At 35.7% G+C, this 17,974-nt stretch overlaps 4 protein-coding genes across 6 annotated transcripts in view; 1 reads left to right on the forward strand and 3 right to left on the reverse strand.

Annotated features, from left to right (window-relative positions):
• Positions 1-17,974, forward strand: part of LOC132907770 (cytochrome b-c1 complex subunit 8) — a 248,975-nt gene that overhangs the window by 130,418 nt on the left and 100,583 nt on the right. The window lies entirely within an intron of this gene.
• LOC132907768 (BET1 homolog) overlaps positions 1-17,974 on the reverse strand; it is a 137,493-nt gene that overhangs the window by 69,652 nt on the left and 49,867 nt on the right. The window lies entirely within an intron of this gene.
• On the reverse strand, positions 1,962-12,109 carry LOC132907747 (ataxin-7-like protein 1). 2 transcript variants are annotated; one of them, XM_060961125.1, is made up of 6 exons: positions 11,991-12,109; positions 11,039-11,095; positions 10,852-10,956; positions 9,811-10,535; positions 8,292-8,342; positions 1,962-8,198 (listed from the first exon to the last, which is right to left on the reverse strand). In XM_060961125.1, exons 1-6 carry the CDS (start codon positions 12,073-12,075, stop codon positions 7,476-7,478), a joined length of 1,746 nt encoding a protein of 581 aa, XP_060817108.1. In that variant the 5' UTR covers positions 12,076-12,109; the 3' UTR covers positions 1,962-7,475. The 2 variants fall into 2 exon arrangements, with proteins under 2 accessions (XP_060817108.1, XP_060817109.1); XM_060961126.1 differs by lacking the exon at positions 8,292-8,342.
• On the reverse strand, positions 11,458-13,608 carry LOC132907764 (uncharacterized). 2 transcript variants are annotated; one of them, XM_060961158.1, is made up of 2 exons: positions 13,479-13,608; positions 11,458-13,343 (listed from the first exon to the last, which is right to left on the reverse strand). In XM_060961158.1, exons 1-2 carry the CDS (start codon positions 13,479-13,481, stop codon positions 12,915-12,917), a joined length of 432 nt encoding a protein of 143 aa, XP_060817141.1. In that variant the 5' UTR covers positions 13,482-13,608; the 3' UTR covers positions 11,458-12,914. The 2 variants fall into 2 exon arrangements, with proteins under 2 accessions (XP_060817141.1, XP_060817142.1); XM_060961159.1 differs by having other exon boundaries at positions 11,458-13,292; positions 13,479-13,597.

A 17,974-nucleotide genomic window follows, 5' to 3' on the forward strand; every position in this document is an offset into this window, starting at 1 on the left:
CATCTGTGACGAGATGTTGTCACGCGTTCTTAGAGAGATTTGGAGGAAAAGTGTTACAAGCGACACAATTCTGAAGTCTTAATCATAGGCCATGGAAAGTAGTACAAGCGACAAAATCTTTAATTTTTATAAATCACGACCTTTACTTTACCTCTTAATCCAAGTGAACCGAGAGTTTTACAAGCATCAACATTATTGTCAATTGTGGAAATTCTTAACAAAGAAATTTATATTATTAGATGAAATTATCATAGTAAAGTAATTTTTGTATAACACAGTGATTAATATTAATACGTAACAATAATTTTGTAAATTCTTAACAAAGAAATGTATATTATTAGATGAAATTATCATAGTAAAGTAATTTTTGCATAACACAGAGATTTAATATTAATACGTAAGATCATCAAATACTCGGTGATAGTATAATAAATGGTTAAAGTTTGATTTAAGAAAGTTTAGATAAAATTTTATATATCCTTGTGTCGAAAAAATAAAAAAGCATTCGTATCACTTTTCCAGTAAATCCTTCAATTGTTCTATGTTCGAACGACGAACGCTTTATTTAACGAGATTCATGCTCGTAGAACGTTTCATCGGCGAGAACAACGATCGCATTTCGATCCCCACCGCGTCAGTTGTCTTTATTTCCTACTTTAAATACGATTAACTGCGTCGACCGCGTATGATAAAGGAACGTGGCATTCACGTTTCTTGTCTAACTTTGCATCGAATGCCGAATTATGGTTAATGAACACGCGAATCAAAGCGAATTGAACATGGTTTCGGAATCGCGATAATATTTAGGGAACTCTTGTCACGAGCAGGCTTTCCAATCAACCGATTTAACTCCACGCTTGGAATTCGATTTTCATGCATACTGGGAAACGCACTGCGGTTCGCAGCTCCATGAAGGCATGTTTTTCTAGGAAAACGCCACGCGATTTACAGAGAGATCGTGTCGATCAATTTCTATAGCATATTAGACTTGCAAATTACAGTACAAAAAGCGTAAGATTTACCATGAATAACAATATATCGTACATGTGTTTCAAAGGTGTCACAGTCGAAAAAAATTCAATCCTGTGTTAGAAAAAAGAAAATTGTCAAAGGGGGATTTAGAGTTTTTTGAAATAAAAATAAAATTGAAGAGTTTGTACTTTATGCAACGTTGTGCCTTCAGTTGAATAACGTTTTGTAAGCTTTTAAATAGTTTCTTGCTTTCCCTGAAAAATTTGTTCGACTTGTGTCACTTCTGAAATATATGTGTGATATATTAACACATTAAGGATCAAGTAGCGACATAATGATTCAAAGTTACGTAAACGCAATAAGACTAAGAATGTTTAGATAAAATAATTAACATATTGATTTTTTAAAGTACGAAAGACATATCAGAATAATAAATAAAAATAACGACGAAGTATTTTAAATTCAACGAAGAAAAAGAAAGATGGCTTAAGGAAAATGACAAAACTTTAATTCTGTTTAGCTTCGAAATGATAGAATACTTTAACTAAGGGGATTTTAAACTTCAGAAGATTGTATGATCTAGATAGAAGAAAAATTATTAAGCGAATCCTTCGAAGTCTCTTTCGTAACTACAATGTTAATAAATAACAGAATTTTCTAAAATAAATTAATTTAAAATATTGTGAATTAAATGTCGAATTAACACGATTTCGATCCTTAATGAATTAACCAATTAATTACGATAAGTATGAAATTGAAGCGTAACGGCGCTCGATGATCTTCCTCCTCTCAATCGCTACTACTTTTCTATTTTCATTTTTCTAAATGATATGTGACGAATACAAGCAACGCGCACGAATTTTTGTACCATCGTTTCTACACTTTTTACGTGATCGTCTAATCTCTGTATGATAAAGAGATCGATGGAAATATACGCGAGAAGAAAATGGCTGGAGGATGAAGACGGACTGAATGAACAAAATCAAGTATACAAATAAATATAAAACGTATATTTAAATTAAATGCCACAAAGTATTTTGTTGTATGTTCTTGCGTCACGAAGTCGGAGTTGTTCTAATTTTCATCTTATTCATTTTTTTTTCTTCTCCTCCGCGTGAAATTACAGTGCTCTGAGACGATGAGCGAACGTATATTAACGCACGCGCCATTTTTTGTACACGGAACAAAGAAAAAAAGCAGAATCATAGTTCTGACGCTTCTGAACGTATACAGGGTGATTCGGAACAGGTCATGCAAAACAGTTCGAATCTACTCCATAATTCTTTTTCTCTCTCTCTCTCTCTCTCATTCTTTCTCTCGCACTCTTCCTTCCATTTTTATTTCTTCTTTTTCTAAACTTTAAAATAAAAGAGACGAAAATTCGCAACAATATCCTAAGCCGACTAAAAACTCCTTTTTTATTTCTTTTCTATTCGTAAATCGGTCAATTTCTTTTAAACACGCCGCAAACGTACAATTCTTCTCTTCCTTCGTTTTAAGCGTACTCAGTCTTATGCGAGCCACGAAATGTCTGGTGCACCGCAGTTTCACGCGGATTCGTTTAAATTTCTACTGAAATCTGACGAGCGAAACGAAAATACTAGACGCGTGTTCCGCATTGTCCGGAAGGTTCAATTTCATCAAAACGAAAGAGGAAAGAGCAAGAAAAAAGAACTTAATTAAATCGTCCAACGATCGATCGAACGTAGTAAGGTAGTGTTTCTATACCGTCGAGGAAGAAAAGCAATAATAAAAGTGATACGATATATGGAACGTTCCAATCAAAAATGGATACTACTTACAAAAAAAAAAAAAAAAAAAAAAAAAAAAAAAAAAAAAAAAAAAAAAAAAAAAAATGAATTATATATTTCTCGTAGATTTTAAACAATGTACGAGAAGTTCGATTGTTAAATGATGCGCAGAGAGTAACAGCACCGATAGAAAAAAATCCTCTGACGCTTTTTAGCCGCGTGTTCAAACTCGCCGGAAATCGAGCAAATTGTTCGTACGAGACGAAAGTGTTCCTCTTGAACGTGTACAACACGTCTCTTAACCTTTACATTACGATAATAATGAAATTAATATTATTGCTGTGCATTCTCTTAATCATGGACAATGTATTATTGCTTTACGAGTTTTCTTTTTTCTTTTCATCATCTTAAAAAATCTTTCATTCGAACGATCGTGAACCACACTTAGCAACGATCGTGATCAGAATTTCTTCTACTTCGTAGAAAATTTTAGAGATCGTCTGTGATGGATAACATTTTTTTTTCTTTTCGTTTCTTTCTCGACATGTAACACTGTTTTAACAAGGGTTGTTGCCGTTGATTACTGACTTTCTTTTCTTTTTAAGAAAAGTGCTGTTGCTTGAGTCAATATTTATAACCTCGGACCGCTCGAAACTTACTCGAAGCTCGCGCGAAATAACATCGATCGATGAACACTAACGTGTGGTACGTAGTTGGTAGTAGTAATAGTCTAAAAAAGATCATACATATTTCGCGCATGCACGCAGCATTTCGTGCGCCACAAACATGCACAGGGCACTTGTTATGTACAGGAGATAATTACACGCTATACGTACACGTGTATCGTTAAATATACGATCTACGTTAAGTTACTTATCATCTTTTGTTCTCGAATTATACAGCGTTTAAGGTACACTCGGCAACGAGCGGGCTAACAGCATTTCGACGTTTGCGATTTTTCACTAACACTCTTCTTTTCAACTTGTCAATAGAATTATTTTTATATTATAGATTTATATATGTATATATATAATATATACCTATATAGATTTCAATGATACCATAGGTACATGGGTAATTGCTTACGCGATTTATGTACAAATTATCACGGTTTCAGGTAGCCGAGAAGATCAGTAAATCGACGATTAGAAACGATTTGGCCATGTCGGTCCGTTTTCCTCTCGTCCTCCATTTGTCCGATATCGAACGATAATTTATTGCTAATAGTATTTCTTTTCTTTCTTATACTCTCTATTTTTCTTTTTTTTACATCGAATGATCGATCGATGAATCTTGCTCGAGAATATATTTTTCACAGAAACCCACGCTAATCGCTACTATGATCGCTAATGAATCCTTAAGGCGAAGTTTATGGCTAGAATCGTAAGGCGATGTTCGTTTATATGGTCGATGAGAAAGTGTATACCTTGCACACAACGAGCTGCTCCATCGATCGATCGTTGTCCAAGTTCGATTTGTACAAAACGAACAGGACAATACCAGACCGACATGTCTCCACGTGTTCTCTTCTTCGAATAATAGCAGTAATAATAACATCGTTAGCATTTGTATTATTTATACTGCGCGGTAACGAAAAAAATCAACGTCCCTTCGTCGGCTCGACATGACGTACATCCACGTCATTTTCCCCCTATTTGCTATACTAATTTTCTCCCTATCTCCCGTCTTCCCATTTGCTCTATCTATTCGTCGTCTTATATACTCCCTCCTTTACTTTCCGTTCTTTCTTTTTCCCGTTTCTTGCTACATTCGTCAATGAAACGAAATAATTTACGAATCAGCTCATACACGTGGAAAAAGCGAAAACTCAACGAGATAAAACCTCGAAACGCTACAAACACGATACACAGAGCGAATTTATTCATCTATAGCGAAAATTGTAGCCGAACTAAGCGCAAACGTTTCATTTTTTTTTTCCTTTTTTGCCTAACGTTTCCTCTTCAGAGATCAGCAGTAATTATTACATCCTATTTGAAGTACACGAGGGAAAATTATAATAAGTTTGTATTTGTTCATCTTCTGACTTCTAAAAAGAACTATTTTAATACGAAGTAGTTGAAACAGAAGTATTTTGGTATAACCTGAGAAAGTCGGAGATATTCGTGAGAATTGTATAACTAAAACTTATTAATATTTTTTAAATGATCAAAAAGGTGGTAAAGGCACACGTTTAAGCCCAAGATCAAATGAAAAGATAGCTTGGATGGTATTGAATTTTGAATATTGCTCTCCTACAAAAGTCGGGAAACGTGACTTATCATCATTTTCATCCGTGGACTTCACATTCCTTTCTATACCATTCCTAATTTGGCCACCTATCTGTCGTTACTCTTTCATTCACTAACGCATGCGCACGATTTAGAATAATCTTGACTAATCATTAATTAGTTAAATATCACAATCTATGATAAGAAGTCCGTAAATATATGCATAGATATATACCACCATACGCGCCATGCTGGAAAACCCGACATAGCGCCACGACGCAAATTAGAACCGACAGTTTTACAAAAATAAATTGTCTCGGGTGGGATAATAGTGAATGGTGGTTGGTGATGAATGGTTTACCTACTATATTCGGGACAATGTGTACGGCTTTGCTAAACTCGTCAGCCATAACTCGACTGAAAGACTCATCGAATCTCCCTTTGAAAATTTCGTACGAGCTTACCAGAAGCTAAAGATTGCCTGAACGAAATTTTCGCTACGTGTGCTGTTGTCGTTGCCTACGATCCAGTGAAAATTTCTTCACCGATTAAACGGAACCCGCACACACGATTTATCCGTCGAATTTTCCTATTTTTTGTAAAAAAAAAGATAGAAATCGTGGCATTGAACCGGAATCGCTGGATAAATGCGTTACACGATGTACACAATTGTGCAATAAAATATACATATCATATGTACGAGAACAGAGCGAAGCAGAGAAGACTAACAAAAAATAGAACAAAGAGAAGAACAAAAAAGAAGAAAAGAAAATAATAAAGAAGATACAAATAAGAAAAGGTATAAAGGACATATTGATGATGGTAGGTAGTGAGGTCGTATATGTATATATGTATATATGTATATACGTAAAAACGTTGAAGAGATCGTGATCGATAAAAAAAATATATATATGTATAAATGTATACTATGATCTATGTATGTACAAGATGAGACCCTCTGTACGCGAACCGCAATTTAATTGGAAAATAAGTCGAAATTCTACGCGCAAGATAGTTCGATGATCGGTCGCTCCGTGTCACGACTAACTACGATTTACATTTTTTTATTGAACGTATTTACAAGAGGATAGCTAGCCGTAAATGATTAATCCGTCAAATTGATTATTTACAGAAAAATTCTGGACTGATATTTTAAATGTCACTCAGCTGTGACTCCTAAAAGAAGAAAAAAGAAGAAGAAAAAGAAAAAAAGAATAAACACTGCTTATTGAACCTTTTTAGCTACTCTTCTTACTAAAAACCGTTTTTTAAACTTCCTATACAAAGAAAAGAAAATTTCTTTCTTTTTGTGTTTGTTGCTTGGTCACGTAATCCTTTATCCTTTTAGAAGCACACATACACACGGGATAATCGTCTAAAATTCGATGTAGTTTCATTTCACTTATTATCATCGTCGCTTCTCTCTTCACTGAAAACCTCTATTTTTAACAGGCAAACAGTGTGACTTGTTTCAAACACGCGTCCGTTTTCACACTGTTCCCTTTTTCTATTATATCTTCCTCCTTTCTTTTTTGTTTCGAACGAATTGCCGCGCCGTCGGAACGAGGCACAGCGATCAGAATCGAACCTATATATCGGCCTGCTCCGCGAGAGATGTTGCAACGATCTTCGGCACAAAAAAATTAATTTTGTGGAAAAAAACCATCATACTCATACATATTTCAGTCAATGTTCTCTAATATCGACCTATTGCCAATTTAATACTTGATGATGAGGCTGGGTTGCTATTGTTGCATCACTCGGTGATTCGTACGTTTTTCTGTGTAAAGCACAAATATCAAAACAGAAGCATCGTTGCGAGATACGAGATGTTATTTCGTTTTCCATCTGGCCTCTTGAAACAACAGTTCAAAGAAGATAATGATAATGTTCCGGGAACGTTAGTCAGCGATTTCGTAAATCCGACGAATCACGTCCGCAATATGGTTCTTCCTTAATCAGTCTCTATAATATTGTAGAAATGGTTGCAAAATAAGTATCGAGAGACAGAGAAGAAAATTTGGTACGTGCTTCTGTTTTCATTTGCGGAACCCCGTTTGTTCCAATTGTACGCGTATATCCCCTAAAGTGATAATGCGATTAGCCGATGATGATGGTTTGTTGTTTCAAAGGAAACGATCGTCGCCTGGCAGAACAGAGACCGACATTGTTGTACAAAATGAAAGGACCGTAAATTTGTAACTATCGTATGTTCCTGCTCGAGATATTTCATTTTGGCAGGGAGAACGAAGCATGCAAAAACACATATATCGTTATCATGTCAATTCCACGTATAACCAATTAATTGCTCACGTATCTTTTTTTTTTTTCGTCGTGCGCATGCTCATCACATCGAAGTTCACCGCACATCAAGACTTGTCCCCTTCTCAACAGGCTTCAGACCTAGACCATCAACGACGACGGCGACGAGGACGACCATGAAAAAAAGGATCTCGAAAAAAAGAGGAGGTAGACAAACGCCCATGGCGTACGGTCCTCAGCCTGGAGTGGGTGGGGTCTTATGTCAGTGAATATTAAAGTTGTACTGCTTACGGCTGGACGAAATACGAAGCCACCGACTTACAGCCAGTGGCTCCGGGTGACAGTTCGACCAAGATATATCCCCGAAATGAGGATAAGGCGAGGACGTGGTCGTAGCCTCAACCTGTATCGCCGTGGACAGGTCCTGTTGATGGTACTCGTGTTTGGTCCTCTTTGACTGTAGTTGCATAACAGGACTCGAATGAGTCGCGTGATTCAGTCTCTTTCCATTGATCTGAGTCGCGTGTTGGTGTTCCAAGTGTTCGAGCTGTTCGAGTTGATCCATAGATTCGAATAGCAGATTGGGCATAGATGATATAGGAGAGTGGGCGATATTATTCGAACGTGGTATTTCTACCAGTAATTTGGATTTATCCTGGTATACAGGGGAATAGATGGTCATTGCCGCTTCTGGGTCGATGTCCATAGGTGTTTCAGCCTCGAGAACCGTCGTGACCAACGGCGGTTGCGTACACGTGGCTGGCAGTGATGCTGGCACCGGTATAGCTGGGGATGCTGTGCTCGGTATCAGCGTGGCGACCGATGACGTCGATTCCTCGTTATTAGTCGGTAACGGTGACAGCGATGGCAACACCACGGATATCGGCGCCATCATCGAGCTCGATTGTGTCGAACCGGTCGAGTTCACTAGCGACGATTCCAGACTCCTCAGCTCCTCGTTGACGAAGTCCTCTTCGAGCTTGGTCTAAAAAAGAGAAGCGTTGGCGACTCGCAATAAGAATCGTAGGGCCCATACGAGGTGTTGGCGTTTAAGTGCCCAAAAGAAACCATGCCTTACAGGTTTAGTGGAGCCATGCGGGGCCAGACACCGATAAAGCAAATCAACAGCCTGCAATAACAAAAACAGAAAACAGGTATCAACCGACACCCTACTAGCGGGCAACTGTTCGCAGCTGACTCGTCTGGCTCATCGATCGATCCATGTTTGTCAGCTATATTATTACTTCTCTTTCTCCAGTTCTTTTCTTTTTCTAAATCCTTTTTTTCTTATTCTTTTTATCTTTTCTAGCCTCGCTATGTTCCGTCTAATGCGTCTTAAGAGATCTACGAAAGCGAACGATCTTTGGGTATCGACTGATACCTGACACCTAACGCCTTCTAAAACTCGAAAGACTAAATTTCGACGGGAATCTACAAATATGAATCTGTAGTATTATTTCACCTGTTATTCGTTCCAATCTAATTTCTATTAATTCTATTCGTTCTCTACTTCTAAGCGATTGATTCGATATATCTCACGACGATGTTTTTTAATTGAACTAACGTAACAAATGGTCATAATCGATCGATAGTTACGGCCCTAGGAAGATTCGTACATTTCTTAAAGACGCTACGGACTTTTTAACGAAGAAAGTTTGAAATTCGTAGACTGCGACTTACAGATTTTTCTTTTACTTGAAGCACTGAAAACCAAAAATTTGCGACTATTCTAAAAATTCTGAACGTCAGCTAATGCTCACACTAATAATTACCCCAAAGTTAGGGTGAATGAACTTTTCGTGATTAATTTTACTTCGAAAATGAAAGAAGTATTTGAAATAAAGGCATTCAGAAATGAATCTGAATAGAATAAAAAAAGAGGTAAATTACTTCACTACTCGCATAACTTCCCAATATTTTCGTCATAAAATACCGAGAAATGAAAGTTTCGATGTACAGACTACACATTAGATATCGATATTACCGGATCATGCATAACTATTACTTCACAAAAACAAGATATAAAAACAGTAAGCTACCAATATATTACCAACATATATTTTCAAAAAGAAAAAAAAAGAAAGAAGAGAAAGAAAACTAATTAGAATACTCATCGAAGCGAATTTCCCCTCAAAACAATACATGATACACAACATACCTAACAAAATTACATCAATAATTGCGCGACAAAATACCAACGTCTAAAATACGTATATCCAAAAATAACAATCTTTCAACATACAACAAAGAGCGAATTTTCTTTCAATCCAACGAGACACAACTTTCATTTCCAGTCAACCAAACTAGGAGAACAAAAATTACTTCAAATGTTTCTAATAAATATTACATCCTATTCCCAGAAACACCAAAAACATCTACAGCATGGAATTGACAATACAACATTACTAACTCATATAATATATATAAGGAAAAAAAATAATATAATGATAAAATAAAACAATAGGATTTCGCCTCGCGAAGGATCATCACACTGTACACTCTTACTAAGGACATACCACAGAAGGGAAATCGGAGAATAAAAAAAAAAAAAAAAAAAAATACAAAGAGAAACAATATAGCGATATGCTGGTCCTTACCTTTGGCAGTGGATATGTGTCTGGCAGCGATAAAACGGGTGGTGAGCTTGGGGTTTCCGTTTCTATGGTCAGAGCGGGGTTGGTGGGCGTTAAGGGGTTCAAGTTCGAGGTCCCAGAAGACACGGTCACCGTACCGGTCACAGTCACTTTTGTCGGCCTGTTCGGGACTTCCTTCGAGGCACGATGCTCCGCGAGGAGTTTGTCAAAGGTTTTACTCCGACCGATGACTGTCCGCCGCAACGAGACCGTATGCGCTTTGCACGTAAGCGACCTGGTGCAAGGCTTGCCTGTTTCCTCGTTCCACACTCCACAATGTCGATCTGGATCGTACTCTCGATCTTTGAGCAACGATCGATCGGTTTTGAGTCTCTTCCGACGAGGTTGACCCGTCGCCGTGCCAGGGCTTTTCACAGGACTCGAGCTAATTACAGTTCCTGATCCAGAGTTCGATGTTTGAACAGACGATGGTAACGGTTCAAGAGGCGATCGAGGTGACGATGAGATCGGTATTGATGAAGATGACAAGTTCGTTGAGATGCTTGACTGTTCCGTGTTCCGTTTCACGTTCGTGTGATTGATCTTATTGCTCCCGCTATTTGAGATCTGAGGCGATGACTGCGTCTTTTTCAGCTTCGACACCTTGCAATAGGGCGCCTTCAAAGGAGTTTTTACGACTGGAGTGGAGGGAGGTGGAAAATTGACCGTACCAGAAGGATGGCGACTTTCTGTAACAAAATATCAACAGTATTATGTAGTATAGTTTATGCAAGGTAGATAAAAAGTTCTTGGATAAGCGATATTTTTTAAAAGAACGTTTTAATATGAGTCTAGTTACTTGTAGTTTTTTCTGTTTCGCTTAAATGACTTACGAGAAAGATATTATGTATGAAAAGAATAAGTTATCTATGAAATACTTATGTTTCTTGTATGTTTAAAATTACAATTGCTCCGACAAAAGAAGTAGAATGAATTTTACTTGATATACAATTAAACATAATACTAATATTTGAGCAGAAAGGAGGGAAGTATAAGACGACATACCCATATGTTGAATGAGAGCCTGTGGTTTGACTATTGCATGACAGGTTTCACATACTACCGTGTAAAAAGCATCCCTTTCAGGACAAAATCCATATAAATCAATGTCTGAAACAAAAATTGTCTTGTTAGAAAACAGTTACAATTTCAGTCTCTAAATAAGATTATATCTCTACTATGTTAAACTTACCTTCAGCTGAAAGCCTCGTAACTGAACTAGTAAGTTGAGCATCGGGTTCTTCATCGCCTGAAACAAGTCAAATTTTCTTATGGATAATACGACAAACTAAATAATGCATAATATAAGGACATTCCATAGCAAGTCATTAACTTATATACAACACACAAAATGTATTATAAACGTATATCTTATATGTTTCAAATTAAATATGTGAAGAAATTATTAAAAGGATTATATACTATGATTAATATTATGCTTAAACATAAAGTTCATGTTCATTATATTATAATTGTATTTATCCTGTTAAAAAAGATTTAAAAAAATATAAGATATTGTTAGCTTCATATCTATTGAATTTTGTCCTTAAAAGATCATTTTCATTCATTCCCATCAGTTTCCAAGCAGTAATGTGAAATAAAAACACAAACTTCTGAGTAAACAACTTTTATTATGTTTATGTTTCTTACATGCATAATTCTTGTAACAAAAAAGTCTTATAAGAGAGAACAGAGCACAAATATAATAAAAATACAAGTGTACATATATTCGTTTGAGAAAAAGTCCATCAAACAACGCGGGTTCGGTCGCGTTCGTTTTACGAAATTCAGTGATTCATGCCAATGTATTATTTCTACATGCTCTAATCTAACGTTTCGACGCTCCATCGTTTTCACAAACGGGTTTCGCCACGAATTACATAATTGTCAATGGAAAGAGCCAATAAAATACGCGCGATCATCTACGAAAATGTCAACCGTGATTAGCGCTGGACAATTGTTGACAACCGTTTTAAATAAATGCGTGTCAATGCTGGCCCTAACGATGCCCTGCGTCAAGTCGATAGACAAAGGAGCATCGAAGTTGAGGTTAGGTACACGAGCTAGACGCTCGCCGTTGTCGCGGCTTTAAACCAAACGAGAGCAAACGAACGAACATTTTCGATGAGATTCAGCGCACTTACTCAACGGCTTGTCCCGTCCGATTTTTTCGATCCAGGTGGACCAGGGCTGGCCGTGAAAGAATGTTGGGCTGTCACTTCCCGACATTGCCAGTGGCGCTCGCGTTGTGAATGAAACACAATGCGATTTCTCGTGTATATAGCGAGGCGAAAGTGTTTTGGGGCCGGGCCGCGTGGACTGTCAGGTGCCGCGGGTCGCGTACGATCTGTCTCTTTCTTAACGCGATAATACTTTGAATACATTTGCTTATAGAGCATACGCGTTCTCATATACGAGAAAAATAACCTATTGAACTTTCAAAATTTTGTCTGGCAAGACCCTGTCGGCTAACATCTTTCACGGAGCGATGTATTCTACCACTTCTTTCGCGTTTGTACGCCCGAATACGAGTAACACGCTTCAGCGTACCGCACGCACGTAAGGTTATTACTGTGAGATCCGAGCACTTGCATTGGACGAAGTAATATGACGTCACCGACGAATAGTCAGCTACTCGTGCGCAACTCGATTGGACCAATCAGACCTTTAGATTTCTATCCTATCTCGTCTCCTCGTGGTACCTTATTGGCCATTCTGGCTTGCTCAGCAGGTGGATTGGAAATTTAAAATTTTTCAAGTACACTAGAATTTACCACATTTAATTACTACCTTTTTATTCATTCGTAAAACACACAGCTTAAAAACGATATTACAAACGCTCCTTTTTCTCTCCTTATATGAAATAATGATTTTTATACAGAGACATTGATACTGATTCGAAGTGTATTTTTACTTTGACTATTGAAATTCATTGGATATTTAATCCTGTGTCGATAAAGTAACTGTATCAAGATTAAGTCGTACAAAAGATTTAATTTGACTAGCAACATAACGACGGCAATGTACGTCGTCTGAAATTAAATACGAAGTAACGAAATTCGAAATATTTAACCCGCGAAAAACGATCTCTGATTCGGTTGCGTCTCAACTGGTTGAGCTCTATTTTTTGAGTCACCACGGTGTTCTTGAATTTGTTGCCAATTTATAAACCAAAACGGTTGTTTATCTCTCGGCCAAGTTTTGATTCGATTTATTAAGGCAACATCTCCCATAGCGTCTACTGGCAAATCTGGAGGAATCGTTGATGTTATGATAGGAGTATTAGGTGCTACAGCTCCTACTGCTCCTACTAGCCCATTCATATTGTTTACATCGATTCGATTTCCGACGGTTCCAGTAGTAGCACTAGTTATTGCTGCTTGTTCATCCAGATACTGTGGAAGGACGCCAGGATATGGCTTGCTACTTCCAGCATAAGTTGGCCTCTGCGATTGGACCAAAATAAAGGTGGCGAACAAGATTACTACGTATTTTATCTGTAAAGAGAAATTTCAGAAAGAATATTAAAAAAAACAAAAAGAAAAAAGGAATTGGTAAACGTAAAAATTGAAAGTAATATTTTTATTATTTTATTTTTATAATCAATTTTGTAAAGTTTTTATTTTACTCACCATGATGTTTTAAGTAAATATTTTAATAAATCACTCTTGTAAGTACGTATGAATATTTCTCTGAGATCGGCGAACTAACCGTACGATTTCTCCGTTGAAACTAATCTATTCAACGCGATGGAGTCTCTTGTATATAAATCCGCAGATACCGGATTCCCCACCACGGAGCCAGTGGAGTCACGCGTCAATGGGAAACCGCCGTAAGTTCCTGGGCCTCTGATGCGTGTACGCATCCTATAAGATACGAAATTGACGTCCGGGAAATTTTGCACGATATCATCATCGATGCCTGCCCCTTTCCTACCAGGACTAATTTCTACTTTCGACGATGAACTGGATTCTCGTGAAATCTTCTTTGACACGCATACGGAACCAACAAGCGAATTTGTCGAAAATATCTTGACCTCAAAATATGAGTAGATGAAATTGAGGACATTCTTTGATAAATAAAGATTTCGAAGGGAACATCAGAAGCTTTTTTTATGTTTCAACGTTTTCTACTTAAGTTTAACATAATTTTACATAATTAATCGTTTTCTGTTATTTTCCACGTAAACAATATTGCTTCTAAAATATTTTCATATCGAGTTAAGGCTCTATTAGTAATTTTTCAACTTTAAAATTGTTTAGCTAAGCTTAAGAGAATTTGATATAAATTAAGCATTTAATATCCTTTTGATTAGAGCATATTTTCCAATTTATTTATATAATGTTTGAAATAAAAAGATTATCTGAATATATAAGAAGATATAGTAAAGATTCTTGTACGATACAGAAAGTTAGATGATATCAAAACTGTGGAATGTTACAGCATTGGTAACACATTCCGACTTCTGATTCACACGATACGTAAAATTACAAGGCTTTTGTTGTATCTGAACAATTGCCATTTTTCATCCACACATCCATGTATATATATGTTTATATATGACGGAATATTAATATTTGTCTTTATGAAACGTGGTAATGTTGCGGTTTCGTGGTGACATCATACACCATTGTATTCGCAATTTTTCGCTTTTACCTTTTCCCAATATTCGATACGGAAAAGAAGCAAAACTACAGAAAAAATCTCAGATTAAGCTCATAATAAATATGAAGAAATTAATACGTTAAATTAAGTGCAAAGCGAACAATATTTTCAGTGATTCCCGCCATACAGCGTGCGCCGATAAAATTGCATTAGTTTGTAATATCTGCCTTGATAAAGAAATTATCTCGAAAGAAGTAATTCTCCATTCGATGATAATCCGAAAAGATGGAATTGCGCATGAATACGTCAGAGGTTAAAAAGAATTTATGATATAAATCTACTAGTGCATTTTGTTTATATGTGTAAAAACTTCTCTAATCAATAAAGTCAGAGTTATCGTCCGGGTATAATAAAATGTTCATGATAGCCGTAAAAAAAAAAAAAAAAAAAAAAAACGCAAAATATTATAATGCTTAATTCAGTTATTCCAGGCTATTCATAGCGATGAAACGTTGTGTAAATATAGACATAGGTTACAATCAAATACGATAAGATCTTTGATAAAATTTCCAAAAAAATTTAGTTTTCTTTATAATTAGACTACATATTTTTATGCAATTTGTTTTGTTTCTGAATATAAATAAGAAATAATTGAGATTATTTCATTTCATCTACTTCGAATATCTTTTTATAGTTTTGCATATTATGTGCATTCTAAGCATCTTAAATTTAGAATAAAAATTTACAATACTCAAAAATCCGTAATCTACTTATATTATATACAGTTAATGAAGATTGACTTTTTTAATTACAACAATCATTTATGCCTACTATAAATAAACTAATAATAAGTTTCTATTGAATTATAAAAACAATGTATCTGTACATATGTACATACATATTTCATTGAATTTCTTCTTTTGCTTTTTTGTTTCTGTGATGATACATTACGTATGAAAACGTATGGAAGGGGTAATGATTTTTATTGCCAAGGTCTAGAATGGCTACAAAGCCAACATCTACCTCTTACTCATCTTGGAGGAGGAACAAGGATCACTAAGATCTCGTAACGGTGAAGTCTTGGATTTTCCCCATCATTATACCGAAGAGGTTCATATATATTCGTGAAAGATAGAATCTACGGAAACATATAATTTACAAAATATTTAGCCATTATAAAAATATATAGCATAAAATATTTAGTCGTAACAGCTTGTATAATGTAACTCTATTTAAAAGAGAGAAAATACAGAGAATTTCAAATATTACAATATACAGGATGTACTAAAAACAGTGATGAAAGGCGGAAAAGAATGGGGATTCACTGTGGGAGAGATATACGATTCGCTGAAGCCAAAAATGTAGCGTGATAATCTTTGATATAAGACTCCGTCTTCGACAAAATTAACTATGAGGTTTCGTCAAGTATGCGTACACTTGAGAGATAACGAGAATCGGTTCGATTGGTTTTCTTTGCATTTATGTACTGTTCGATAGTATACGCAGAAAGGGAGTGATTCCCCATGTAAAGGAAGTCGACAGTGTGGAGTGACAAATTTTTATATAAAGCTTCGTTTTTTCGAAGAAATCAACTATGTGGTTTCGTCAAGAGATAACGAGAGTCGGTTGAACGAACTTCTTCTGCCAATTTGTTGAGTAAAATAAGCCGAAATGTTTGATAGTCTCGTTAGTCCTCCTAAGTTCACGCATACTCGATGGAAATTCACAGTCGATTTTCTTTAATACGGAGGCTTATATTAAAAATTGTCATTCTACATTTTCCACTTACTTTCGCATGCAGAATCATTCCCTTTCGATTTTTGGTACACTCTGTATTTGGAAAAATGAAAAAAGAAAGAAGATGTTACATAAGATATTTTGACTCAGAAGGGAAGAAGAATATTTTGCATATTTTTTATATTTGTACGCGTTGTATGCATACAGTGGAACTCTGTTTATATGAACTCCATTTACATATACGAAGGGAATTTTAGTAGTTTCTGGTCGTCTGAACTTCAGCTGAGCTCCTATTCATCTGAACTACTGCCAATCCACTTATCTGAATGTCTTACCGTGAGATGTAAGCAGTAAACAGTAGAGGCACGTGTTATGTGACACAATCTCTTGCCTCGCAATCAATATAAGTTTGCAGCATTGTTATATATTTAAGCGTAAATATTTCGTGAAATCTTATATAAATATGAATTGCTATTAACTGAACGAAAAATCACGATCGGGTAAAAGTAGATGGGTTTCTAAAATATGAGCGACCTGATTATATGAATCAACTTGTCCCCTGACTGGTTCATATAAGGCGTTCTACTGTACTGTGCATTTTTGCGCACATTTAAATTCCCCATAAATAATCACTCGCAGTTTACTCATCAGCCTTGAATAACAAAGCGTAAGAGAATTGGTTTTTCACTAATCACAGAATACATCTATAATTCGTTTCGATTGTTCGCTTCTTAAGATGACGAAGCACAATGTTTCTAATTCACACGTACACGTAATAAAATTTCTTCGATTGATACTATAATTAACGATAATAAAATTACAACAAAGGTTATAAATTTCATGCGAAGTGGCTGGACTACGCAATAAGAATCTTTTCTTAATTTGATGTAGAACTCACGTCATGGGTATTATACGTTCTATTGGTGTAAATGTGTTTTCCTATGAACTTTGACATTTACAATTATGCTTGCAATAAAGCCGATTCCAATCGACAATCCATAAATAAAGCAAAGAGTGAGCAACGTTATTGAGTGTATAAACACTCAATAACTACTATCTAATTTACAGCATGCATTACGAATAATCATCCGATATTATTTATTAGATCCGTTAAGAAATATGAGTTCTTACTAGCCAAAATAAAATGCTGCTTTTATCTATTGATAATTAGTAGATTGCAAATATGTACGCAAACTTATATTTTTATAAAACAACTAAAACAAATGTGTTTCATCTACTAAATATATCTGCTAAATATAACATTAGAATAAGTACTGATTCTTGGGTATTTTTGCGTATTATACGCATTCCGTGTGTTCTTGTACTTTAGAAATTTTCATAAATGTATAGAAATTCGCAATCTTATAATTAGATTGATATTTTGTACGTGTCGTTGAAAATCTGCTTTCTGAGTTCAGAAAAATAGTGTTTGTTTCATTTATAAGAAGAGTATGAGTTCTTATAATTTTTACGATCACCGAAATGTAAGAATGATGAAATTCTATTATAAATCAATACCAGTTTGACATTTCAAAGAAGTCTTAGAGGTCGACAAATTTTCCTCCAACTATAAATGGAATAATATAATGTTTTATTCTTAAAGCGTTTGAATTTTCACACATTTGTTGCAGTGACTAAATAATACGTGTTCGTGAAAATATACGCGATTTAATTAATTCGCAAAATCTCTCGGGTTTATCAAAATTATAATTCATTTAAACATATACATATATAGATATACAATATATATTGATGGAAAAAGTGTTGTGTAATTTAAAGTTTTTTC

The sequence above is a fragment of the Bombus pascuorum genome, chromosome 6, assembly GCF_905332965.1.
Source record: "Bombus pascuorum chromosome 6, iyBomPasc1.1, whole genome shotgun sequence".
Classification (NCBI taxonomy): domain Eukaryota; kingdom Metazoa; phylum Arthropoda; class Insecta; order Hymenoptera; family Apidae; genus Bombus; species Bombus pascuorum.